Source organism: Oncorhynchus keta, chromosome 35 (assembly GCF_023373465.1).
Source record: "Oncorhynchus keta strain PuntledgeMale-10-30-2019 chromosome 35, Oket_V2, whole genome shotgun sequence".
In the NCBI taxonomy this organism is placed as follows: Eukaryota; Metazoa; Chordata; class Actinopteri; order Salmoniformes; family Salmonidae; genus Oncorhynchus; species Oncorhynchus keta.
In genome coordinates, this window is record NC_068455.1 from 27,796,591 (window position 1) to 27,824,341 (window position 27,751).

A 27,751-nucleotide genomic window follows, 5' to 3' on the forward strand; every position below is an offset into this window, starting at 1 on the left:
CTATATTTATCCTACAGTTCTGACTTGGTGTACAGGGAAAATACTTTAAGAATGGCCCATGTTTTGAATTCTGTCGCTGTACATTTCTAAAGTGCTGAACAAAGTTATATTGACTACGCCCGTCCTAGCTAGCTAATTAATGTCTTCATTGAAATAACGGATTGCCTCTTATCCGCTCATCATTCCCTTATGCCATAGTTTGTAGATCTCAAATGTCAGTAGAAACCGCATTTGTTTAAGCGAGTCAGACATATCAGCTATGTTTTTTTAAAGGCAGTAAATGAGTCTGAATGAACTGTTTCACTGCTAGACAAGGCTCTGTTGATAGTCAGGTGTAGCAGCGGTAAGGATTCACTCCATGGTGCTGAAAAGTTCAGCTCTGCTGTTGGGACAGCTTTATGTAGGCCTAAGAGTTTGTGGGCACCGTTCGTCACCATTATAGTGCAATGAATGTATTGTTTAGTGTTGTGTAGTGGTTTTGCTGGCATGCATAAAAAAATGTTTTTTGCCCACCAGGATTTACATGCTAAAATCACCAATGGTCACAGCATTGAACAAGAAGTATGTCAAGTTAATAAAGACACAGACACACAATTCTCATTAGTTTAAAAAATGCTTGTATTTATCTTGAAGTAACTGTAGGGTAATTCATCTTTCTGTATCAGCGGACAAATTGCCATTAACATTGCTTTGCATTTCAGTCAACTAGTCTGACATATCAGTAAAACACTTTGAGCAAGATTACAAGTCAGAACTGTCCCATGTTTTCCAAAAGTGACAGGAACGAGCATGGAAAAATAGAGAATCTCTGATTAAAATCTGGCCTCATTAAGCAACCTCTCTCTGTCTCAACACAGAACCAGTCAGTCATGTCTCACAGTGACGAAACAGTGATCTCATATCCCACAGTGCCAAGACGCAATTACGCAACAATCCTGCTGCAAGAATTTAATTGAGAATGTCAGAAGCTGGAGATGTTTTTCAGTGCTACAGTAAGAGTCCATATGAGTCCTCATGTATCTGGAAGTCAGCCTCTTCTACTCAAACTGCCTCCCCATTGGGTAGAAGTAGAAGTCAGTAGGGCCAGAGAAAAAGGGGTCAACAATGACAGGGGGAGGTATGACAGAAGTCTGGGGGTGCTGGGGTGGCACACAGGGCCCCTTAATCGTCCAGCAGCTCAGGAGCAGTGAAGGAGAAGTTGTGAAACTCGTCTTGGTTGACAGAGGGAAGGAGGTCCTCAATCGGCGTCAGGGTGGGCTCCTCCTGGGTGAAGTCTGGGTCAAAATTGTTCACGTCCTCTGCAGTTTTCTGAAAGTGAAGTATTGGTTAGACAGGAAAGGAGGCACAATAACAAAATATCAGTGAGATGTCCTGGAAATACTTTTGGGTAACTGCCAACAGATACCACCTTGCATGTCTTTCATAACCCAGGCCACTACCTACCATACTGTAATTCAATGATAAGAGAGTAAAACTGGGTGTGTATTATAAATGGTAAGATAGGAAGGTATTACAACTCTACCGTAATATCTACTGTAAACAGTTTGTAATGACATCAATCATGTGTATCAGGTGTGTGTGTGCGCGCCTCACGATGCGGGGTTTGAAAGGCGGCTCCAGCTCCCTGCGGTTCAGCTTGTCCCAGTCGATTCCAATGAAGAAGGCGTGGCTAGTCACAGCATTCTCCCCGCCCTCTTCCGCCATGCAGCCTAGACGCCGGGCTGGGTTCTTAGTCAGGAACTGTGGAGAGAACAGAAATATAATTGCATATGAGAAGTGAATAAAAGTAAAATAAAGTGTGTTAATGAAGTAAATAATTTGAATGTGGCTTATAATATGACTGTAGAGATCAGCTTTGGTTCGACCTTGAATGCCATCCCATCCACCCCCCTGACACACTTGCAGAAACACACACCCCGAGGCCCAGTAGCACCTCCTTTCCGGCTCAGCTTGGCGTCTGGAGAGACACAGATGTGTTTTGTAAATTAAATTTATCTGAACTGTGTCAACAAAACAAAGCAACAATTTCCTGGACTAAATACTGTATGTGGACCTTACATTTTTCTCAACAACATCTGACGTTGGTGGGTTTGAGCATCCAAGGGGAAGAGTCAAAGAAAACACAACAAAACTAAATTAAACACAGTCTCTCACATTTCCTTGAGGAGTGATTCCAGAGGAACAAATTAATGTATTGGACTGCTGTGTTGGCTGAGGAGTCTAGGGGCTAGCAGTGACATTCCCAATCAGCCAAAACTAATGAGAAATGGGACCAGATTCACCTCCAGTCCACCCCAAGATTAATAGGTCTTGCCACACCAGACCCAAACACAGTTAACAGAACATTAATACTCTCCCTTCCGTGACGGCTACAAATCCCTCCCCCACCCAAGACTACGTTTTTGGCTAGAAAGTCCAAGCTGCTTAATAAGGACTCCATGAGAGTGCTAGCCACTGCCCTCATTCAATGCCATTTTGAATACGCTAGTACTCCAGATAGCCTAGAATTAGCTGATCAGGGCAGTATTGAAGGGGAGTCCACATACTCACATAGGCAGGAGCTGCTTTCAGGAACTCAACTGGTTGCCTGTTGAGGTTAGGGTGTCCCAGATTAGACTTGGTTTGGTTTACAGGACTATTCATGGTTCTGCGCCCAGATATCTAACCGATTACTTTCCCCATGTTAGGAATGCACATAACAGCATCAGATCAGGTGTTGATAATGTGTACTTATACAGGTTCAGGAGTAATGCTGGGAAAGGTACTTTCTTGTATACTGGGTCCTCAGAGTGGAATGAGTTGCTTCTGCCCATAAAAACAACATCCTCACTGGACAGTTTAAGTAAAAAAAAAAAAAACTGTCTTCTGTGCCCATTTGAATGTACCTTATGATGTAACTGCAATGATGAGATAGATGTTCTTATTCATTGTTTTTATGTTTTATTATCTCGCTGTCATACTGTGTTGCAACTGTTGGATTTTCCTAGCCATCTTGTCTCAAGAGGACCACAATGGAAATAAGTCCTCGACTTTGTGTGTTATCCTCGATGATTTTACTAATATGCACGTTTGGATTTAAGTTTTATGGTCAATTTAATAAACAAAACATTCTGCTCCTCCCACATATAGGTAGAAATTTAAATAGGAAGCTACCATGGTAAGGACCGTTCAACATTGGTCTGACCAAACAAAATCTATGCTTCAAGATTGTTTTGATCACACGAACTGGGAAATGTTCCAGGTTGCCTCTGAGAATAGTATTGACGTATACACTGACTTGGTGACAGGAAGTGCATAGAGGATGTTGTTCCCACTGTGACGATTAGAACTTATCCAAACCAACCATTGTTCTTGCCATAATACAGACTTAGTCTTTTACCAAATAGGGCTCTCTTCTGTATACCACCCCTACTTTGTAACACAACTGATAGGCTCAAACACATTAAGAAGGAAAGAAATTCTACAAATGTACTTTTAACAAGGCACACCTGTTCACTGAAATGCATTCCATGTGACTACCCATGAAGCTGGTTGAGAGAATGCCAAGAGCGTGCAAAGCTGCCATTAAGGCAAAGTGTGGCTACTTTGAAGAATCTCAGATATAAAATATATTTCGATGTGTTTAACACTTTTTTGGTTACTCCATGATTCCATATGTGGTATTTCATAGTTTTGATCTCTTCACTATTATTCTACAATGTCAAAAATGACATTGAGCAGGTGTGTCCAAACTTTTGACTGGTACTGTATGTAAGAATGTTGTTCATCGACTACAGCTCAGCTTTCAACTCCATTAGTGCCCTCCAAGCTCATGACTAAGCTCAGGGTTCTCGGTCTGAACTCCTCCCCATGCAACTGGGTCCGAACTCCTCCCCATGCAACTGGGTCCTGGTGGGTTGACCCCAAGTGGTGAAGGTAGGCAACAACACCTCTACCACACTGATCCTCAACATCGGCCCCACAAGGGTGTGTGCTCAGCCCCCTCCGGTACTCCCTGTTCACCCATGACTGCTTGGCCACGCATGTCTCCAACTCAATCATAAAGTTTGCTCACAACCCAACAGTGGTAGGCCTGATTACCAACAACGATAAGATAGCCTACAGGGAGGAGATTAGAGCCCTGGCAGAGTGGTGCTTCAAGTTCCTCGGTGTGCACATCACCGACAACCTGAAAAGCGGTCCATTCACACAGACAGGATGGTGAAGAAAATGCATCTGCGCCTCTTCAACCTCAGGAGGCTGAATACATTTGGTTTGGCCCCTAGGACCTTCACGAACTTCCACAGATGCACCATTGAGAGCATCCTGTCAGGCTGCATCATCGGCTGGTACGGCAATTGCACCGTCCGCAACCGCAGGGCTCTCCAGAGAGTGGTGCAGTCAGCCCAACGCATCACCGGTGGCACACTGCCTGCCCTTCAGAACATCTGTAGCACCTAATGTCACAGGAAGGCCAAGAAAATCATCAAGGACCTCAGCCACCCGAGCCACGGCCTGTTCACCCCGCTACCATCTAGAAGTCGGAGACAGTACAGGTGCATCAAAGATGGGACCGAGAGACTGAGAAACAGCTTCTATCTTCAGGCCATCAAACTGTTAAACAGTCACCACTAACTGGCCTCTGCCCAGTACCCTGCCCTGAACCCCAGAGACTGCTGCCCTATGTATATAGATTAACTGAACACTGGTCACTTTAATAATGGTAGATACTGTTTCACCCACTTTATATTTATATACTGTAGTCTAGTCACGGCTCATCCTATATAAAACTTGATATTTTTATTTTTATGGATTATGTGTGTATTTCTTTGTTGTTGCTATTACTGCACTGCTGAAGCTAGAAACACAAGCATTGCGTACACATCTACAAATCTGTGTACGCAACCCATACACTTTGCTTTGAGACCAGACCACAATTAAACTGAGATTTAATCCAAGCCACTCTTCAACACCCCAGAGCCCAGAGCCATTGCATTTTTTATAACAAAACAGTTCACAAGGAGAGGAGAGGAGAAAGTAGAGCTGATGTAGAGAAAGGAAGACACAAGCAGAGACAAGAAGACAAGATGAGGCCAGGAGAGAAGAGTAGAGGAGCAGAGGAAATTGGTTAGTCAGTTCATGATGGGACAGAGAAATGCACTATGTAATTCCCTCCTCCTCAACTGACCACAAAATGGAAATTGGGAAGTCCTACTTGAGTCTATCATATTTTCCACTGGCTACACCAGGCCGGTGCCATCCACTCTGCCAGGCCTGAAAACTAAACTCTGCAGACAGACAACAAGCCTACTATATCAGATAAAGAGACATGCAAAGAAATAGGACACAGGCACATTTACCCCGCTCTTATGTTCCAGTCAAATATGAGGTGGGATAATGTTCACCTTAGCATCTCAACTGTCAAACACCAAACAATGTGCGCTCTCTCTGTTTGAATAACCAGTCTCAGGGCTCAAACACACGGGATGTTGCTTGCAGGAAGTAGAACCCTGGTGAGCGAGCAGCTTTCAGTATAAATAGAGCAGCGAGTTAAATCCACTCAACTGTTGAAAGCCTCTGGATATGATGACACAAGCTTGCCTTCACATAACATGATGTGTCGCTAGGGAGGGGGGGGGGGCAGAGGGGAGGAGGCAGCGTTATTTATAGTGGTGGGGTAGTGGACTGTGCCTTAATGTAGTTATGTAAGACAGAGGGAGCACTGTGAGGCTAGTGTCATACACGAGGACCCAGATTATTTATTATCCACCCCGATGCGCTGACCAAAAATCCGTCCCCAAAACCCTGTCCTGTATGTTCTCTCCTATCTGAGAGCTTATATTATTGTTTAACCCTGTGATCACTTGTGGCAACAGATGGGTGCCAGATGGGTGCCAGTTCTGCTTGCATGGAAGGGTTGCTACTGCTTCTCTCTACATGGTGGTCTGTAATGTTGATATTCTATTATGCAAACCGCTGGTGGTAGGTTAATTGGACTGATCATTTTTTCCTCACAAGGCTCTAAATACACAACTGTGTATAGATCGATTTTCTTGCCCTTTGGTTCAGAGACAAAATGTATTCTGACCGAGTTGGGCCCGAAATGATTGACACCTTCCTGATAAACATGAGCAATAATGACTGTGTACAATAATTCAAATCTGAGCTATATTGTATGCAACAAAAAAAGGGGGACTTTTTCTATTTATTCATACTAATACAATTGCTGAGAGAAATAGAAATAAAAAATTATTGACACCCCTAAAGATTTGTAGAAATAAAGTAGTCTAAAGTTAAGTATTTGGTCCCATATTCCTAGCACACATTGACTACATCAAGCTTGTGATTCTATACTGAACAAAACTATAAACGCAACATGTAAAGTGTTGGTCTCATGTTTAATGAGCTGAAATAAAAGGTCACAGAAATGTTCCATATGCACAAAAAGCTTATTTCTCTCAAATTATGTGCACAAACTTGTTTACGTCCCTGTCAGTGAGCAGTTCTCTTTTGCCAAGACAATCCATCCACCTGACAGGTATGGCATATCAAGAAGCTGATTAAACTGCATGATAATTACACAGGTGCACCTTGTGCTGGGGACAATAAAAGGCCACTCTAAAATGTGAAGTTTTGTCACACGTCACAATGCTACAGACATCTCAATTTGAGGGAGCGTGCAATTGGCATGCAGACTGTAGGAATATCCACCAGAGCTGTAGCCAGAGAATTTAATGTTCATTTCTCTACCATAAGCCGCCTCCAACGACAGGATAGTCTGAGACCAGCCACCCGGAAAGCTGATGAAACTGAGGAGTATTTCTGTCTGTAATAAAGCCCTTGTGGGGAAAAACAAATTCTCATTGGCTGGGCTTGGCTCCCTAACAATTTTGTCCAGTCCCAAACTTGATGTAGTCATTGCGTGCTAGGAATATGGGACCAAATCCTAAGCTTTTGACAACTTTATTTATACAAATCTTTAGGTGTGTCAATAATTTCAGACTCCACTGTATATTATCTCATGTAAACAATATAAAGGCATCTGTAACATGAACAGCATTGAGTGTTATTGACATGACTAACTGTGGTCATTTAGGACAGATAGATGAGCTCCGCATTAAGGATGGACTTTTAATTTTTTTTTTGGATGGACTTACAGCTTTCAGGATATTGACTGCATCAGCACTCAGCCAGGATGCATAGATAATCTCCTCATTCAGGATGGACTCAAACAGGTCGTCCTCGTTCTCTGCCTCGAAGGGGGCGTGGCCAGACAGCATCTCGTAGAGCAGCACCCCGAGAGCCCACCAGTCCACAGACGGTCCATACAGCATCTCCTGAAGAATCTGGGTACCAAAAACACATAACATTTAACAACATAGTAGAGACCTTCTAAAGTACATCAACTGGAGTTTTACTAAATGTAACACCAAACTCTAGAGCCAAGACAGTTTCTTGGGTTTCGCTGCTCTTCACTGGGATACACTAAGGACTGAGTGTTGGGGGTGTCAATGAAGCCATTCATCAAAATCAGACTAAATGCTTTACGTACAAACACATGCACACTCCACATTCCGAAACTCACTAATTCATAACCAAGGACCCCTCTCTTGGTGAATTTTGTGGTGGGGATTTAAAGAGTGTTGGCAAACAGAGCCTGTGAGAGGCAGATGGGGCTCTCCTAACAGAACTGAAGTGGTTTCAGGGGGCCAACCCAACACAGGTGTGTTACCTAGCTGCTAACCACCAGGGAGACTGGACTAGAGGACCAGTGTTAACAGTACTGGGTATTCAGAGTGGTGGGGTGACATAGTGGGGCTGGCTCCTAAATAATGTAAACTCCAATGTCCTTCGAAAGATAGATGGGAGACCGATACTTAATGATTCCCATTGGTGTAAAGAATGCAATCTTAGAGCAGATGAAGGGGGTAAACTGACCTCTGGGGCGATGTAGTCAGGCGTCCCACAGAAGGTGCCCGTGGCCACACCTTCAAACATGCCCTCCTTGCACATGCCAAAATCAGCCAGCTTACAGTGTCCATCCTTATCAAGGAGCACATTGTCCAGTTTAAGATCCCTGAAAACATAACACCTCATTACAGACATCTCCAGACCTGTAGACTCCTAAACGCATTCATTATTGGGGGGGAAACTATTCAACTATTACTTCAGTATGTTCCCCATTGGGGCGGCAGTGTAGCCTAGTGGTTAGAGCGTTGGACTCGTAAATGGAAGGTTGCCAGTTCAAATCCCAGAGCTGACAAATCTGTCGTTCCGCCCCTGAACAGGCAGTTAACCCACTGTTCCTAGGCCGTCATTGAAAATAAGAATTTGTTCTTAACTGACTTGCCTAGTTAAATAAAGGTCAAATTAAAAAATTAAATGACCAGTGAATCAGCAAATACTGCTATATTTAATTTTGTGACGGCTAAACTATCCTAGTCTAACCCCTTCGAGAGTTGTTGCTAAAATATGTCTGAGGTGAGAGAATATGGTGAGTTAGACCACATGTAGACCGTGACCAACTGTAGGACCAGGAGACACAGAGGAGAACTGAACAGAGAGCTACTGTTGGCCAGGACACTGACCAATGACTGACAGCAGAGAAGAGTCTGTCACAGTCATACGACAGAGCCTAATGGGGAAGGGGGATGAGCAGGGGAATGGCTGGGCTGCAGTGTCAATATTGATCTGTCCCCCCCAAAAATGTGGAAAACTTCAAACACAGACATTAACAAAATGTTTTGGCGTTGGGCTCGTCGCTCTGGTATCTTTGAAGTTTGTCTAGAGTCTTTGAATTAGCACTGTAACGAGGAGAAGCAATATTCAGGAGAAGCAGTAAGGTAGGAGCAGAGCAGAGTCATTAGTAATTTCCTTCATAATGAATCATCCCCCATAACAATAAATTGTCTGGTCTATGTCTCCATCTCTATTGGAGGCCCCTCCTACTCCCCACTAAGGCCGTCGGAGCCTTGGCTATCTGAGAGACAGATTAACCCAGCCAATAGCGCTAATCTGAGATCAGGTGACACAGCAGTGATGTGTCACCAAGGTGTTAGACGGGCATGGCCGAGTCTACAGGTAAAGGTGAGGTAATGACTTGATGTGTAGGTTGTATGTGTATGTGTGAGAGGGAGGGAGTGAGGAAAAAGAAATAGAGTGAAGACACACAGACACACATTAATGGAAGTATAGTGTGGTTGGTTTAATCTGGTGTTTCCTGTCCTGACTGACTCAGTTCCTCGTGGTGCCTCTGGCTCACTGCAAAACAAACACAGGGCAAAAAAAGACTTGTAGAAATAAAGAAGTATAATATTTGCTCCCATACTCCTAGCACGCATTTACTACATGAAGCTTGTGATTCTATACTGAACAAAACTAGAAACGCAACATGTAAAGTGTTGGTCTCATGTTTCATGAGCTGAAATAAAAGATCACAGAAATGTTCCATATACACAAAAAGCTTATTTCTCTCATTTTGTGCACAAATTTGTTTACATCCCTGTTAGTGAGAATGTCTCCTTTGCCAAGATAATAAACATGGACAGGTGACTAGGAATATGGCCGAATACAAACAGTGTAGTTATTCCCTCCACAAGGGAATCAAACAAGCAAAATGTCAGTATAGAGACAAAGTGGAGTCGCAATTCAAGGACTCAGACACGAGACGTATGTGTATAGTCCTTAGCACGGGTACATCCTGTTTGAGTTTCTGCCTATAGGAAGGGAGGAGCAAAATGGAGCCATGGTCAGATTTGCCGAAAGGAGGGCGGGGGAGGGAGGGCCTTGTATAATTTGCAAATAAATTCATAAAAAAATCCTACAATGTGATTTTCTGGATTTGTTTCCCTCATTTTGTCTGTAATAGTTGAAGTGTACCTATGATGAAAATTACAGGCCTCTCATATTTTTAAGTGGGAGAACTTGCACAATTGGTGGCTGACTAAATACTTTTTTGCCCCACTGTATATATATTTTTAAATACTGCAAAGTTTCCTAAGGACTAGAAGTGAGGCAGCCCTCTCTATCGGCACCATTACTCTAAGAAGCCGATTAAACAGCATGATCAATACACAGGTGCACCTTTTGTAAAATGTGCAGTTTTGTCACACAACACAATGCCAGAGATGTCGACAATTTTGAGGGGGCGTGCAATTGGCATGTTGACAAAAGGATTAGCCACCAGTGAGGTTGCCAGATAATTAAATGTTAATTTATCTACCATAAACCACCTCCAACGTCATTTTTTAAAATTTGGCAGTACATCGAACCGGCCTAACAACCGCAGACCACGTGTATGGCGTAGTGTGGGTGAGCAGTTTGCTGATGTCAACGTTGTGAACAGAGTGCCCTGGTTATGGTATGGGTATAAGCTACAAACAATGAACACAATTGCATTTAAATCGAGGGCAATTTTAATGCACAAAAATATAGTAACAAGATCCTGAGGCCCATTTGTTTAAGGTATCTGTGACCAACAGTCATGTGAAATGCATAGATTAGGTCCTAATGAATTTATTTCAATTGACTGAGTTCCTCATATGAACTGTAACTCAGTAAAAATCAATGAAATTGTTGCATGTTGCATTTATATTTTTGTTCAGTATAAAAGCACAACCAAATTACAGTAGAAAAACAATATGTTTGCTTTTTGGTTTAGTTGTCATCTAAATGTGTTATTACTGCGCTGTCAACCATTTAAAAGCATAACAAAGTTCAAATGGGAATACAATGTCAGATATTTGTATTTATACAACAACTTAACGTGTTATGAGCTTCATCTAATAGAACAACCAAATGTCCTGGGTTGCAGTTCAGATTACATTAAAAGTACATAGTGCAAGTGATCAATGCTGTTCAAGATTCTGCACAGATTATGAAAGCAACTGAAGATCTCCACAGACCTGCGACCTAGATTTACAGTAGGCTAACCTCAAAATGTGGCCATAGAGGTGTTACTCATTTTAAGGTTGAATAAATACCGTTACATATGAAAGATTATTGAATTGTGTTTGGTTGACCACGCAACCAAATATCAACATTTCAAGGATATCTAATGATTGGATAGTTTCATTTGAGCCACTGGCTTAATCTTATTCTTTACATTTTTGTTGTTGAAGTTAGAGATGTGAATCCAACACATAATTTGTTAACAAGTTAATAGGGAATTTACTGTATTGCAAAAGTGATATTAAATTGTGTTTGGTTGTCAAATTCCAGTTTGTCTACAATTTAATAAAATGTAATATCCCACTGGGCACAAATTGGTTGAATCAACATTGTTTCAATGTAATTTTTCAACATTGAATGTGAAATTGTTGTTTTAAGGGTGAAATTTGAATCACAGGATTATGTCATCATGGTTTCAACATATTTTCAACATAGATAAACCTTATATAAAATATGTTGAATTTGCACCTTTTGAAATACCGTTATATCCACTATCAGAAAAAAAACAATCGGAGAGTTTATATATCTACAGCTATCCATTTGGTCTCTCAAACCCAGCCCTGCTCAGCTTTAATATTTGTCACTGACTACTATCAATGTGCTATCGTGAGAATGATTGAGAGATCTCTTAGTAACTAAATATATTCACTGTTGCTATCAGCCATTCCAAAGCGAAATTTTAACAAAGCAAATTAAATGTAAGCATACTTTATAAGTCATACAGTATTTCAATTATACTTTTTAGGCCTAAAAAGCATTTGCAAAGTCATCAACGACTTTTGTTTCAATTCAACCTAGGGTAAAACATTTTTTAAAGACAATACAGTTGAAGTCGGCGGTACATACAGTCGTGGCCAAAAGTTGAGAATGACACAAATATTAATTTCCACTAAGTTTGCTGCTTCAGTGTCTTTAGATATTTTTGTCAGATGTTACTATGGAATACTGAAGTATAATTACAAGCTTTTCATAAGTGTCAAAGGCTTCTATTGACCCTTCTTTTTCAAGACCTCTGTAATCCGCCATGGCATGATGTCAATTCACTTCTGGGCCACATCCTGACTGATGGCAGCCCATTCTTGCATAATCAATGCTTGGAGTTTGTCAGAATGTGTGGGTTTTTGTTTGTCCACCCGCCTCTTGAGGATTGACCACAAGTTCTCAATGGGATTAACGTCTGGGGAGTTTCCTGGCCATGGACCCAAAATATCAATGTTTTGTTCCCTGCTTTTGCCTTATGGCAAACTGTTCCATCATGCTGGAAAATGCATTGTTCGTCACCAAACTGTTCCTGGATGGTTGGGATAAGTTGGTTTCGGAGGATGTGAGTGAGCCCACTTCCTTGGCTGAGAAGCAATCCCACACATGAATGGTCTCAGGATGCTTTACTGTTGGCATGACACAGGACTGATGGTAGCGCTCACCTTGTCTTCTCCGGATATAGGATATATCGATATATGGTTTACTGTGGATATAAGTACTTTTGTACCCGTTTCTTCCAGCATCTTCACAAGGTCCTTTGCTGTTGTTCTGGGATTGATTTGCACTTTTCATGCCAAAGTACGTTAATCTCTCAAATTAGGTTGAAACAACGTTGATTCAAACAGTTTGTGACCAGTGGGTGGTGGGGTTTTCAGGCTGGAGTCCAATGACACCGTTTTACTAAAGAATTACCCTCCACTTAATCACAAACCCTGCCTGCTTCCTGTCCTCTGGTTTATCTCAGTTTTTGCTTGGCTCTCTACTCCAACCTCAGTCTCTACCTCATCCACCTAATTCCTCTTCATCACTTCCTGTGAGTGGCACGGCTGGGCAGTGAATCTAGCGTAGATATTAGAGACATTAGACCTTTGTCTATGATATGTAGGTCATAGTCACAGTGTGTTCATGACCCTGGGGTCAAACTGCCATGCTGGAAACATCTCAGTGCATTCTGAACGTCTGCCGCATGCTGACTTGATCTGCTGTGAATCACATCTCCAACTGGTGATTGGGAAACAGCTGCAGCCATAGAGAGAGGAACCAAGTGCTTCCCAATCATACAGGGAGCGGAAAGTACTAGTAGAGGGAGTAGTTGGTGACTTACTGACTTACTAACCCAAACCATTTACATATCTGGACTTCAAAAATGTAAGAATGACTAACAGCACAGTGAGCAAACCTAAAGAGATTAAGGACTAGTCAAGGAGGGGACCTTGTGGTCTGTAACATTTTGACATTGGGTACTATTAGCTCTGGTCTTTGATTTAAATTAATATTAATGGTCTAAAATCGAGATTAAAGCACTTTTGCAAAATCATTTTGTTGCTACATTTTATTGCCCCTGATTGGCTGATAATGAGCCCTTTACCTAGAGGTGAAAGAACACAAGGAAGATAGATATACAGTAGTTAAGATAAGAAGGTGATTAGGTTACATAATACACTTGGGCTACATCTGGGATCATATGTTGAGAAGTCAGCACAGGGTCTTTAGTACTGTTATAGAGCAAGACCTGGTGTTCTAGGGTTAGGGTATTTCCAGGAAAAGTCATTAGCTTGTCGCATCAATCTAGCAGTCATACTATGTGGTGCTGACATGGAGGGCTATCTAAATATAAACTCAACATATAGCGTAGCCGCTCAGATCCTGCTGCCACCTTTATCAACATGAGGTTTGGCAGAGAGACCGTTGTGTTGGACATCACGGTAAGTGGACAACAACCCTGGAAAAAGACTATTAAAAGACCACACACAAATCTAGATGGATTAGAACCAGTCATCTGCCACCTTGGCATCACTTCAATGAAAAGGTTAGCTGTCTCTATATAAGAGCATGTGTGTGTGTGTGTGTGTGTGTGTGTGTGTGTGTGTGTGTGTGTTGGACCTGTAGAGGATGCCCTTGCTGTGCAGGAACATGAGTGCAGAGGTGATCTCGGCAGTGTAGAAGCAAGCACGGCCTTCCTCAAACTTCCTGGACTTCTGGATGTGGAACATGAGGTCGCCCCCGTTGACAAACTCCATCACAAAGAACAGGCGGTCCTGCAGCACAGGGACAATGGTTCAGTTTGTACATACACAACAACGAATCCCAACTTTCTCCACAACAGCTCTACATGTTTGAGGACATACCAAGTTCCTTATGTCAAGGAGGAAGTGTCGTCAAACTCTTGTCTATTACCCTACTATACAAAATGACGCCGACAGAGATGGTCGCCTCGCTTCGAGTCCTTAGGAAACCTTGCAGTATTTAGTTTTTTAAATGTATTATTTCTTACATTGTTACCCCAGGAAATCTTAAGTTTATTACATACAGCCGGGAAGAACTATTGGATATAAGAGCGACATCAACTTACCAACATTACGACCAGGAATAGGACATACCCGAAGCGGGTCCTCTGTTTGGACCAGCACCCAGGACAATGGATCTAATCCCAGAAACCGAACCAAAACAACTGTGCCTCGGCTCCGTAGACGTGCACATCGCCCACTGCTCCAAAGTATACTATTCACCAATGTCCAGTCTCTTGACAACAAGGTAGACGAAATTCGAACAAGGGTTGCCTTCCAGAGACAGATTGTAACATTCTCTGTTTCACGGAAACATGGCTCTCTCGGGATATGTTGTCGGAATCGGTTCAGCCACCGGGCTGTACCCAGTTGTACCCACTGTGACTACTACCCTAACCAGAAACCATGGATGGATGGCGGTATTCGCGGCAAACAAAGCGCTAACCACCATATTTAACCATGGAAAGACGTCTGGGAACATCGCTGAATATAAACAGTGTAGTTATTCCCTCCGCAAGGCAATCAAACAAACGAAATGCCGGTACAGGGACAAAGTGGAGTCACAATTCAACGACTCAGACACGAGACGTATGTGGCCCGCATTGAGGATAATACAGTGCCATTCTTGCAGACCTCTAACAAGGACTGCACCCTCCCCCCTCTCTCCTTCTCTGTGGCCGACATGAACAAAACAGTTAAACGTATTAATATTCCTTGGGATGGGTGGGACGGTAGTGTCCTCGACAACAGCAAGTGAAATTGCAGAGCGCCAAATTCAAAAACAGAAATACTCATAATAAAAATTCCTAAAACATACAAGTGTTATACATCAGCTTAAAGATGAATTTATTGTTAATCCAACCGCTGTGTCAGATTTCAAAAAGGCTTTGCAGCGAAAGCAAACCATGAGATTATCTGAGAACAGCGCCCAGCAGACAAATTAAACAGTAACCAGCCAAGTAGAGGAGTAACAAAAGTCAGAAATGGCGATAGAATTTATCACGTACCTTTGATGATCTTTGTATGGTTGCACTCACAAGACTCCATGTGACACAATAAATGTTTGTTTTGTTCAATAAAATCCCTGTTTATGTCCAAAAACCTCAGGTTTGTTGGTGCGTTTTGTTCAATAATCCATTGGCACAAAGCGCGGTCACAGCAGGCAGACGAAAAATCATAAAAGTACCATAAAAGTTTGTAGAAACATGTCAAACGATGTTTATAATCAATCCTCAGGTTGTTTTTGTCATAAATAATCAATCATATTTCAACCGGACAATAGCTTCGTCAATAGAAAAGGAAAAACAAGAAAGGCGAGCTCTCGGATCGCGCAGGACACATCTCTGGAAATTTCCACTGGCCTCTCATTGAAAGTAGTGTTTCTCCCTCATGTTTTGAGTAAAATCCTGAAACAATGCCTAAAGACTGGCCTCATGTAGTGGAAGCCATAGGAATCGTGAACTGCGTCATAAGTCTTTGTATGGTGGATAGGCTTTCAATGGAAAAACAGGCATTTCAAAATAATAGCACTTCATGGATGGATTCTTCTCAGGTTGTAGCCTGCCATATCAGTTCTGTTATACTCACAGACATTATTTGAACCGTTTTGGAAACTTTAGAGTGTTTTCTATCCAAATCTACCAATTATATGCATACCCTAGCTTCTAGGCCTGAGTAGCAGGCAGTTTACTTTGGGCACCTCAGTCATCCAAACTTCCAAATACTGCCCCCTATCCCAAAAAAGTTGACCCTCGCAAGACTGCTGGCCCAGAAGGCATCCCGAGCCGCGTCCTCAGAGCATGTGCAGACCAGCAGGCTGGTGTGTTTACGGACATATTCAGTCGCTCTCTATCCGAGTCTGCTGTCTCCACATGCTTCAAGATTGCCTTCTTGGGTACAGGAACAATGGTGGCAACTGAACTAAATTACTATCGCCCCATATTACGCCCTGTCATCATGAAGTGCTTTGATTGACATGTCAAGGATCACATCACTTCCACCTTCCCGGCCATCCTAGACCCACTTCAGTTTGCATACCGCCCCAACAGGTCCACAGACGATACGATCGCTATCACGCTACCCTATCCCATCTGGACAAGAGGAATACCCAAGTAAGAATGCTGTTCATTGACTACAGCTCAGCATTCAACCCCATACATAGAACCCTCCAAGCTCATCATCAAGCACGAGGCCCTGGGTCTCAATCCCGCTCTGTGCAATTGGGTCCTGGACTTTGACGGGCCGCCCCCAGGTGGTGATGGTAGGAAACAACATCTCCACTTCGTTGACCCTCAACACTGGGGCCCCACAAGGGTGCATGATCAGCCCCCTGCTGTACTCCCTGTTCATCCACGACTGCGTGGCCATTCACGCCTTCAACTCAATCATCAAGTTTGCAGACAACAGTAGTGTGCTTGATTACCAACAACGACAAGACAACCTACAGGGAGGAGGTGAGGGCACTCGGAGGGTGGTTTCAGGAAAACAACATCTCACTCAACAAAACAAAGGAGATGATCGTGGACTTCAGGAAACAGCAGAAGGAGAACCCACCTATCCACATCGAAGGGACAGCGGTGGAGAAGGTGGAAAGTTAAATTCCTCTGCGTACACATCACGGACAAACTGAAAAGGTCCACCCACACAGATAGTGTGGGTGGACCTCAGGAGGCTAAAGAAATTTGTCTTGTGCATCAGTAAAAGTTTGTCAGGGTTTTGGGTGACAATCGAGAGCATCCTGTCAGGCTGTATCACAGCCTGGTATGGCAACTGCACCGCCTTCAAGTGCAAGGCTCTCGCTGCCTGTTCACACCGCTACCACCCAGAAGTCGAGGTCAGTACAGGTGTGTCAAAGCTGGGACAGAGCAACAGAGCGACTGAAAGACAGCTTCTATCTCAAGGCCATCAAAAATACAGATAAACTCTAGGTAGATAGTGTGGTCTACAGCTTATCATGAGATACTCTACCTCAGGCGAGGAATAGCTCGAGACTTCCTTAGATATTGTGCACCAGCTGTTATTTACAAAAATACATAGTCCACCGCCCCTTGTCTTACCAGACGCCGCTGTTCTGTCCTGCCAGTGTAGTGTATAACCAGCCAGCTGTATGTTGACTGTCGTCGTTCAGCCACGACTCCGTGAAGCATAAGATATTACCGCTTTGAATGTCCAAATTGTCCAAAGATTGCACGTTTGCTTGCATAATGGAAGAAAGTGGGGGTTTATTCGATCGCCTACGAATTCTCAGAAGGCAGCCCACCCTCCAGCCCCTTTCTCTCTGCCTCCTCTTCACGCAAATCACAGGGATCTGAGCCTGTTCCCGAGAAAGCAGTATATCGTTCACGTCGGGCTCGTCAGACTCTTTAAAGGAAAAAAAGGATTCTGCCAGTCCGCGGTGAGGTTTCGCAGTCCTGATGTCCAGAATTTATTTTCGGTCATAAGAGACGGTAGCGGCAACATTATATACAAAATAAGTTACAAAAATAAGTTACAAACAAAACAAATAAATAAACAAAAAAACATAAATCGGTTGGGGGCACGTAAAACATCTGCCTTCTTCTCCAGCTCCATTTTAAGCAATGTACACTGTGCAAATACATAAATAATTTATCTCATTACAGGTTAGGCACACATATGTTCCAGAATATGGGAGCAGGAAAAAACACTTCCCTGTGGAACACGGAGTGCAGTACTGTATCGACCATAAATGTACCAGACATGACCAGCCAGTACAAGGTGTTCTGTTCAACTGCAGCACACTAGGTAGGTAAAGACTATAGAGCCCTTACTGTGTTATTCTACTGAGCATGTCTAAGATTAACTTGATGTCATTGGTAAAATATTGACAAGTAACCCAGCTGGATACGTCATGGATATGAATGGCGTAGAGAGTCCTTGTGAGAGATGAGGTACAGCTACAATTTGTATTGTTAAGATATGAAGTACTGTAACTCCCACTCAAAGAAGACAGAGAACTATGGAGTGAAGATGGAGTGTGGTCTGGGGCAACTGAGGTATACATAGTAAGCTGTGTCTAGGGGCCAGAGTTAACCCATCACTCCACACTGCTCGATTTTCATTCACATTGAAGTAGGCCAGCGAGGGTTCAAACAACTAAAGCAGAGCAGGCTCTGGGTGGTAGAATAGCTCTGGCATCCAGATGGCCATTCACACTGTGCTTCCTGTGTCACAATCAATTTAACCTCTCACACTCATAACGTTAGGGCGCTGCTGCCCTCAACAGGACAATCTAGGCATTTTATTTATGTATTTTATTTCACCTTTATTTAAACAGGTAGGCAAGTTGAGAACAAGTTCTCATTTACAATTGCGACCTGGCCAAGATAAAGCAAAGTAGTTCGACACATACAACAACATGGAGTAAAACAAACATACAGTTAATAATACAGTAGAAAAATAAGTCTATATACAATGTGAGCAAATGAGGTGAGATAAGGGATGTATAGGCAAAAAGGCCATGGTGGCGAAGTAAATACAATATAGCAAGTAAAACACTGGAATGGTAGATTTGCAGTGGAAGAATGTGCAAAGTAGAGATAGAAATAATGGGGTGCAAAGGAGCAAAATAAATAAATACAGTAGGGGATGAGGTAGTTGTTTGGGCTAAATTATAGATGGGCTATGTACAGATGCAGTAATCTGTGAGCTGCTCTGACAGCTGGTGCTTAAAGCTAGTGAGGGAGATAAGTGTTTCCAGTTTCAGAGATTTTTGTAGTTCGTTCCAGTCATTGGCAGCAGAGAACTGGAAGGAGAGGCGGCCAAAGGGAGAATTGCCTTTGGGGGTGCCCAGAGAAATATACCTGCTGAAGTGCGTGCTACATGTTGGTGCTGCTATGGTGACCAGCGAGCTGAGATAAGGGGGGACTTTACCTAGCAGGATCTTGCAGATGACCTGGAGCCAGTGGTTTTGCCGTGAGTATGAAGCGAGGGCCAGTCAACGAGAGCGTACAGGTCGCAGTGGTGGGTAGTATATGGGGCTTTGGTGACAAAACGGATGCCACTGTGATAGACTGCATCCAACTTATTGAGTAGGGTATTGGAGGCTATTTTGTAAATGACATCGCCGAAGTCGAGGATCGGTAGGGTGGTCAGTCTTACGAGGGTATGTTTGGCAGCATGAGTGAAGGATGCTTTGTTTCGAAATAGGAAGCCAAGTCTAGATTTAACTTTGGATTGGAGACGTTTGATGTGAGTCTGGAAGGAGAGTTTACAGTCTAATCAGACACCTAGGTATTTGTAGTTGTCCACATATTCTAAGTCAGAACCGTCCAGAGTAGTGATGCTGGACGGGCGGGCGTGTGCAGGATCGGTTGAAGAGCATGCATTTAGTTTTACTCGTTTTTAAGAGCAGTTGAAGGCCATGGGAGGAGAGTTGTATGGCATTGAAGCTAGTCTGGAGGGTTGTTAACACAGTGTCCAAAGAAGGGCCAGAAGTATACAGAATGGTGTCGTCTGCGTAGAGGTGGATCAGAGACTCACCAGCAGCAAGAGTGACATCATTGATGTATACAGAAAAGAGAATCCCACTGCGCCACCTGGGAGGCCCTGGTCATCTTTCCATGGATAAATGCGGTGGTTTACCAATGCCACCATCTGTCCACTGTTTCTGGTTGACGTCGCTCTGATATCCAATGATGGTTCATCATGCAGAGGCCGCAGAGAAGCCATATTTAAACAATTCATATAATTTCACGCCATGCTGTTCTTATATCCTGAACAAAAATATAAACGCAACATAAGTGCTGGTTTCATGAGCTGAAATAAGAGCTCAAAATGTTCCATATGCAGAAAAAGGATTTCAAATTTTTTGCAAATTTGTTTCTCAAGAATTGAACCCTGTGGCACCCCCATAGAGACTGCCAGAGGCCCAGACAACAGGCCCTCCGATTTGACACACTGAACTCTATCAGAGAAGTAGTTGGTGAACCAGACGAGGCAATCATTTGAGAAACCAAGGCTATCGAGTCTTCCGATGAGGATGTGGTGATTGACAAGAGTCGAAAGCCTTGGCCAGGTCAATTAATACAGCTGCACAGTATTGTTTCTTATTGATGGATGTTAAGATATCGTTTAGGACCTTGAGTGTGGCTGAGGTGCACCATGACCAGCTCTGAAACCAGATTGCATAGCGGAGAAGGTGCGGTGGGATTCAAAATGGTCGGTGATCTGTTTGTTGACTTGGCTTTCGAAGACCTTAGAAAGGCAGGGTAGGATAGATTTAGGTCTGTAGCAGTTTGGGTCAAGAGTGTCCCCCCCTCTGAAGAGGGGGATGACCGCAGCTGCTTTACAATCTTTGGGAATCTCAGACGACACGAAAGGGGTTGCAACAATTTCGGCTGATATTTTTTTTTAGAAAGAAAGGGTCCAGATTGTCTAGCCCGGCTGATTTGTAGGGGTCCAGATTTTGCAGCTCTTTCAGAACATCAGCTGACTGGATTTGGGAGAAGGAGAAATGGGGAAGGCTTGGGCGAGTTGCTGTGGGGGGGTGCAGTGCTGTTGACCGGGGTAGGGGTAGCCAGGTGGAAAGCATGGCCAGCCGTAGAAAAATGCTTATTGAAATTCTCAATTATAGTGGATTTTTCGGTGGTGAGTTTCCTATCCTCAGTGCAGTGGGGAGCTGGGAGGAGGTGTTCTTATTCTCCATGGACTTTACAGTGTCCCAGAACTTTTTTGAGTTTGTGTTGCAGGAAGCAAATTTCTGCTTGAAAAAGCTAGCCTTGGCTTTTCTAACTGCATTACAGCAAATATATATATATATATAGTGTGACTGCAGTCAACTGTAAATGTAAGAATGTGTGCGTGTCTCACCAGTGTCTGAAAGCAACAGTAGAGCTGAGTGAGGTAGGGGTGGCAGCCAGCTAGTGACAGCACTCTCTTCTCTGTCATTGTGCACTCAACATCATCATCCTGCAGAATTATGTCCTTCTTCAGCACCTTAACTGCGAACACCCGCTCACTGCTGTTCAACCGAGCCAGCATCACCTGAAATAAGAATAAACCACACACACGTTACTAACCCAACTCCAAACCCTCACACAGTCCCTTGTGGTATCGCTCTATAGTGTATCACTATTGTCTCACCTTGCCGAAGCTGCCCTTCCCCAACACCTGTAGGAAGGTGAAGTCAGTGATACCAAGCCGTCTGGTCTGCTGCTGAGGGTTTCCACTCTCCCTCCTCACACTGAGGGCCCGCTCCTGGCCCTGCCCTCCAGAAGACTGGGTGACAACAGAGTATGTATGTAATGTATGTACAGTTGAAGTCAGAAGTTTACATACACCTTAGCCAAATACATTTAAACTCACTTTTTCACACAATTCCTGACATTTAATTCCCTTTCTTAGGTCAGTTAGGATCACCATTTTATTTTATGAATGTGAAATGTCAGAATAATAGTAGAGAGAATGATTTATTTCAATTTTTATTTCTTTCATCACAATCCCAGTGGGTCAGAAGTTTACATACACTCCATTAGTATTCGGTAGCATTGCCTTTAAATTGTTTAACTTGGGTCAAACATTTTGGGTAGCCTTCCACAAGCTTCCCAAAATAAGTTGGGTGAATTTTGGCCCATTCCTCCTGACAGAGTCGGTGTAACTGAGTTAGGTTTGTAGGCCTCCATGCTCGCACACGCTTTTTCAGTTCTGCCCGCAAATTTTCTTTAGGATTGAGGTCAGGGTTTTGTGATGGCCACTCCAATAACTTGACTTTGATGTCCTTAAGCCATTTTGCCACAACTTTGAAAGTATGTTTGGGGTCATTGTCCATTTGGGAGACCCATTTTGCAACCAAGCTATAACTTCCTGACTGATGTCTTGAAATGTTGATTCAATATATCAACATAATTTTACTGCCTCATGATGCCATCTATTTTGTGAAGTTCACCAGACCCTCTTGCAGCAAAGCACCCCCACAACATGATGCTGCGACCTCCGTGCTTCACGGTTGGGATGGCATTCTACGGCTTGGAAGCCTCCCCCTTTTTCCTCCAAACATAACAATGGTCATTATGGCCAAACAGTTCTATTTTTGTTTCATCAGACCAGAGGACATTTCTCCAAAAAGTACGATCTTTGTCCCCATGTGCAGTTTCAAACCGTAGTCTGGCTTTTTTATGGCAGTTTTGGAGCAGTGGCTTCTTCCTTGCTGAGCGACCTTTCAGGTTATGTCGATATACAGTGGGGCAAAAAAGTATTTAGTCAGCCACCAATTGTGCAAGTTCACCCACTTAAAAAGATGAGAGGCCTGTAACTTTCATCATAGGTACACTTCAACTATGACAGACAAAATGAGATTTTTTTTCTCTCCAGAAAATCACATTGTAGGATTTTTTATGAATTTATTTGCAAATGATGGTGGAAAATAAGTATTTGGTCAATAACAAAAGTTTCTCAATACTTTGTTATATACCCTTTGTTGGCAATGACAGAGGTCAAACGTTTTCTGTCAGTCTTCACAAGGTTTTCACACACTGTTGCTGGTATTTTGGCCCATTCCTCCATGCAGATCTCCTCTAGAGCAGTGATGTTTTGGGGCTGTTGCTGGGCAACACGGACTTTCAACTCCCTCCAAAGATTTTCTATGGGGTTGAGATCTGGAGACTGGCTAGGCCACTCCAGGACCTTTAAATGCTTCTTACGAAGCCACTCCTTCGTTGTCCGGGCGGTGTGTTTGGGATCATTGTCATGCTGAAAGACCCAGCCACGTTTCATCTTCAATGCCCTTGCTGATGGAAGGAGGTTTTCACTCAAAATCTCATGATGAATGGCCCCATTCATTCTTTCCTTTACACGGATCAGTCGTCCTGGTCCCTTTGCAGAAAAACAGCCCCAACGCATGATGTTTCCACCCCCATGCTTCACAGTAGGTATGGTGTTCTTTGGATGCAACTCAGCATTCTTTGTCCTACAAACACGACGAGTTGAGTTTTTACCAAAAAGTTATATTTTGGTTTCATCTGACCATATGACATTCTCCCAATCTTCTTCTGGATCATCCAAATGCTCTCTAGCAAACTTCAGACGGGCCTGGACATGTACTGGCCCTGGTGGCGTAGTGTGTTAATGATGGTAGGCTTTGTTACTTTGGTCCCAGCTCTCTGCAGGTCATTCACTAGGTCCCCCCGTGTGGTTCTGGGATTTTTGCTCACCGTTCTTGTGATAATTTTGACCCCACGGGGTGAGATCTTGCGTGGAGCCCCAGATCGAGGGAGATTATCAGTGGTCTTGTATGTCTTCCATTTCCTAATAACTGCTCCCACAGTTGATTTCTTCAAACCAAGCTGCTTACCTATTGCAGATTCAGTCTTCCCAGCCTGGTGCAGGTATACAATTTTGTTTCTGGTGTCCTTTGACAGCTCTTTGGTCTTGGCCATAGTGGAGTTTGGAGTGTGACTGTTTGAGGTTGTGGACAGGTGTCTTTTATACAGGTAACGTGTGGAGGGCAGAGGAGCCTCTTGAAGAAGTTGTTACAGGTCTGTTACAGGTCTGTGAGAGCCAGAAATCTTGCTTGTTGACCAAATACTTATTTTCCACCATAATTAGCAAATAAATTCATAAAAAATCCTACAATGTGATTTTCTGGATTTTTTCTCCTCATTTTGTCTGTCATAGTTGAAGTGTACCTATGATGAAAATTACAGGCCTCTCATCTTTTTAAGTGGGAGAACTTGCACAATTGGTGGCTGACTAAATACTTTTTTGCCCCACTGAAGGACTCGTTTAACTGTGGATATAGATACTTTTGTACCCGTTTCCTCCAGCATCTTCACAAGGTCCTTTGCTGTTGCTCTGGGATTGATTTGCACTTTTCGACACCAAAGTACGTTCATCTCGAGGAGACAGAACATGTCTCCTTCCTGAGCGGTATGACGGCTGCGTGGTCCCATGGTGTTTATACTTGCGTACTATTGTTTGTACAGACGAATGTGGTACCTTCAGGCGTTTGGAAATTGCTCCGAAGTATAAACCAGACTTGTGGAGGTCTACAATTTGTTCTTCTGAGGTCTTAGATGATTTATTTTGATTTTCCCATGATGTCAAGCAAAGAGGCACTGAGTTTGAAGGTAGGCCTTGTAATACATCCACACGTACACCTCCAATTGACTCAAATGATGACAATTAGCATATCAGAAGCTTCGAAAGCCATGACATCATTTTCTGGAATTTTACAAGCTGTTTAAAGGCACAGTCAACTTGGTGTATGTAAACTTCTGACCCACTCGAATTGTGATACAGTGAATTACGTATAAATCAAATAATCTGTATGTAAACAATTGTTGGAAAAATTACTTGTGTCCTGCATAAAGTAGATGTCCTAACCGACTTGCCAAAACTATAGTTTGTTATAGTTGGTTGATATAGTTGGTTGAAAGTTTGTTGAAAAACAAGTTTTTGCCTCCCGGGTGGCGCAGTGGTCTAGGGCACTGAATCACTCACCAGAGACTCTGGGTTCGCGCCCAGGCTCTGTCGCAGCCGGCTGCGACCGGGAGGTCCGTGGGGCGACGCACAATTGGCCTAGCGTCGTCCGGGTTAGGGAGGGTTTGGCCGATAGGGATATCCTTGTCTCATCGCGCACTAGCGACTCCTGTGGCGGGACGGGTGCAGTGCACGCTAACCAGGTCGTCATGTGCACGGTGTTTCCTCCGACACATTGGTGCGGCTGGCTTCCGGGTTGGATGCGCGCCGTGTTAAGAAGCAGTGCGGCTTGGTTGGGTTGTGTTTCGGAGGACGCATGGCTTTCGACCTTCGTCTCTCCCGAGCCCGTACGGGAGTTGTAGCGATGATACAAGATAGTAACTACTAACAATTGGATACCACAAAATTGGGGAGGAAAGGGGGGTAAAAAATGTCAAAAGAAAAAAAAGAAAAATGAGTTTTAATGACTCCAACATTAGTTTATATAAACTGTATGTGTATGTATCTAAGTACGTGTGTGTATCAGTTGAGGCTGCTGAGGGGATAACAGATCATAATAATGTCTGGAACAGAGCAAATGGACTGGCATCAAACACATGGAAACCATTTGTTTAATACCATTCCACGTATACCAGTCCAGCCATTACAACGAGCCTGTCCTCCCCAATTAAGGTGCCACCAACCTCCTGTGGTTTGTATGTGTGGGTTAACTTGGCACACTATTTCTTCCTCTCCCGCTCTCTCTTTTCATCTAGTTAGCATACCAGTGAGTTGCGTTTGGAGAGCCCCCCAGCCTGCAGCCCCATCTCTGCCAGCTTGTTGGCCAGCTCCACACTGTTGACCCCACAGCTGGGTGCTACGTTGCCCTTACAGCGGATGTGTACGTTCATCTTACAGACTGCAGAGGACAGACACACAACAGACAGGAAGTACAGGTTAATAAGCCATGAAAATGGAACACCTGCCTATAAACATCTGAGAGAATAAGAAATGAGAGAAAGAATCTTACTCTTGCAGTGTAGACCCTGTCTGACAAGGCCCCACAGTAGAGAACCACAGTGGTCACAGAAGGTGGGTGCCTTAAAGTTGTGGATGTTAAACTTATGGGGGACGTTGATACTGAAGCCTTGATTGGTGGTCTGTGAATGAGAATTTATCAGAATGTCATCACATTGGCCCAGTGGTATAAGGTACTTAAGTAAACAATACTTTAAAGGACTACTTAAGTAGTTTTGGGGGGGGTGTATCTGTACTTGACTATTTATGGAAACTTTTACTTTACTACATTTCTAAAGATAATAATGTACTTTTTACTCCATACATTTTCCCTGACACCCAAAAGTACTCGTTACATTTTGACAGAAAAATGGTCCAATTCACACACTTATCAAGAGAACATCCCTGGTCATCCCTACTGCTTCTGATCTGGCAGACTCATTAAACACAAATGCTTTGTTTGTAAATTATGTTGGAGTGTGCCCCTGGCTATTCGTTAAAAAAAAATTGTGCTGTCTGGTTTGCTTAATATAAGGAACTTGAAATGAATCATACTTTTACATTTGATACTTCAGTATATTTTAGCAATTACATTTACTTTTGATACTTAAGTATATTTAAAACCAAATATGTTTATATTTTTCTCAAGTAGTATTTTACTGGGTTACTTTTACTTGAGTCATTTTCTATTAATTAGGTATGTTTACTTTTACTCAAGTATGACAATTGAGTACTTTTTCCACCACTGCATTGACCTCGGTTTGAATGGGAGACCATGTAAATACTGTATGTTATAAACCACACAGCCAGCAGGTAGCAGTGTGTGCTCAAGCAAACCATCACATGGCATCATGTCATTGTGCCAGTTTGCTTCAGCAGAAAACTATCCTGCAGCAACAGGAAATGTGAATTATTATGTGGATTATAATGAATGGACATTTTAAGGGAAAATAAAGTCTGAAATTTCAAAGTGGAAATTACAAACTTCAGAAGCCTTTTTAAACCTGCATTGCAGTTCTCCTGCAAAAGGGTGATCAAATTAAGATCCTGCATCTGTATTCAGTAGCTTGATGTTGTTCACCCACAACAACTCAGCACAAACAGCATCCGGGGCAGTGTCCCTGACTGACAGTTCCTGAATAAAGATATTTTCATCTACATCTGAAGGCCATCTGACTGGATCTGTATCTATCAGCTGATGCACAATGTACCTGTAGAACAGCCGATTTTGACTCTGAAATCCCCCGGATAGTCGAAATAGTGTATTTCAGGTACAAAGACAACTTTTTGTCTTTGCATTGTCAAAACACATTCCATTGATGAGAGAGTGATTTTTGGAATGTGGAGGGGTGGGTGTTCTAGTAATGACATGACAGAGCTGTTACAGCGTTATTGTAGTGTTCAAATGGCTCGTCTCTGTATGTTGTCTCACCGGCTCCTTGACAGGCTTCTTCATGCGTGGACACACCGTGACAACCAACTGATGACATCGCTTGTGAACCACACAAGTGCATACTGGAAAACAGACAGAGAATTAATCAAAACAACAATCAAACCATGTTTTTCATTAACACAGCCGTTAAGTGTGAAAGAAACCCTGATTTTTATCAATTGTTTCTGAGAAAGACCATGTGGCTTAATTATTTGAGATAGAGGCCGGGCACTGTGAGATGATTGGGTTTTGGGTTCAGCAGCTCAATAATAAAAACAGACCGTGTGAGAGAGAGCTCAGTCTCTGTGGCGTAGCACTAACTTCCTTTCTGAGTGGGCTGGTGGTCACAGAAATGGTGTGAATAAGAGTGAGAGAAAAGAAAGACTGGGGGTTTGAGCAGAAAGAAAGACTCAAGAAAGAAAACAGTGAAAAGGAGAAAAAGGGTCACTCACCTTGGCATTGGTAACCCTGCTTCCCAAAAACACCCCTGTAACAGAAGACCTGACAGTCAGGAATCATGCAAAGCATACTGTTTACATATGAAATATATTGTAACTGGCTGTTTCTATTATAAACCATCGACAATACTATCACTATGTGTAACACGTTAGATGAACTCTATGAGGTGAGGGCAGTGGAGTGTGAGTGGTCTTGTATTACTACCCTTGTGGGTACCAGAAATCCTCAAACG

The 27,751-nt window shown here is 43.1% G+C and overlaps 1 protein-coding gene across 5 annotated transcripts in view; it reads right to left on the minus strand.

Annotated features, from left to right (window-relative positions):
* Positions 1-600: 600 nt before the first annotated feature.
* prkcha (protein kinase C, eta, a) overlaps positions 601-27,751 on the minus strand; it is a 48,186-nt gene continuing 21,035 nt past the window's right edge. For 2 of the 5 annotated variants that reach the window (XM_035752166.2, XM_035752162.2), the window contains exons 4-14: positions 27,513-27,547; positions 27,061-27,143; positions 25,642-25,771; positions 25,397-25,530; positions 21,300-21,434; positions 21,027-21,200; positions 13,795-13,949; positions 7,918-8,056; positions 7,137-7,325; positions 1,594-1,740; positions 601-1,308 (exon numbers count right to left, since the gene is read on the minus strand). In XM_035752166.2, the coding sequence (XP_035608059.1) occupies positions 1,162-1,308; positions 1,594-1,740; positions 7,137-7,325; positions 7,918-8,056; positions 13,795-13,949; positions 21,027-21,200; positions 21,300-21,434; positions 25,397-25,530; positions 25,642-25,771; positions 27,061-27,143; positions 27,513-27,547 (1,468 nt within the window). In that variant the 3' untranslated portion in view covers positions 601-1,161. Of the gene's footprint in view, positions 1,309-1,593; positions 2,588-7,136; positions 7,326-7,917; positions 8,057-13,794; positions 13,950-21,026; positions 21,201-21,299; positions 21,435-25,396; positions 25,531-25,641; positions 25,772-27,060; positions 27,144-27,512; positions 27,548-27,751 lie in introns of those variants that run through there. The other 3 variants (XM_035752165.2, XM_035752164.2, XM_035752163.2) reach the window with 3 other exon arrangements.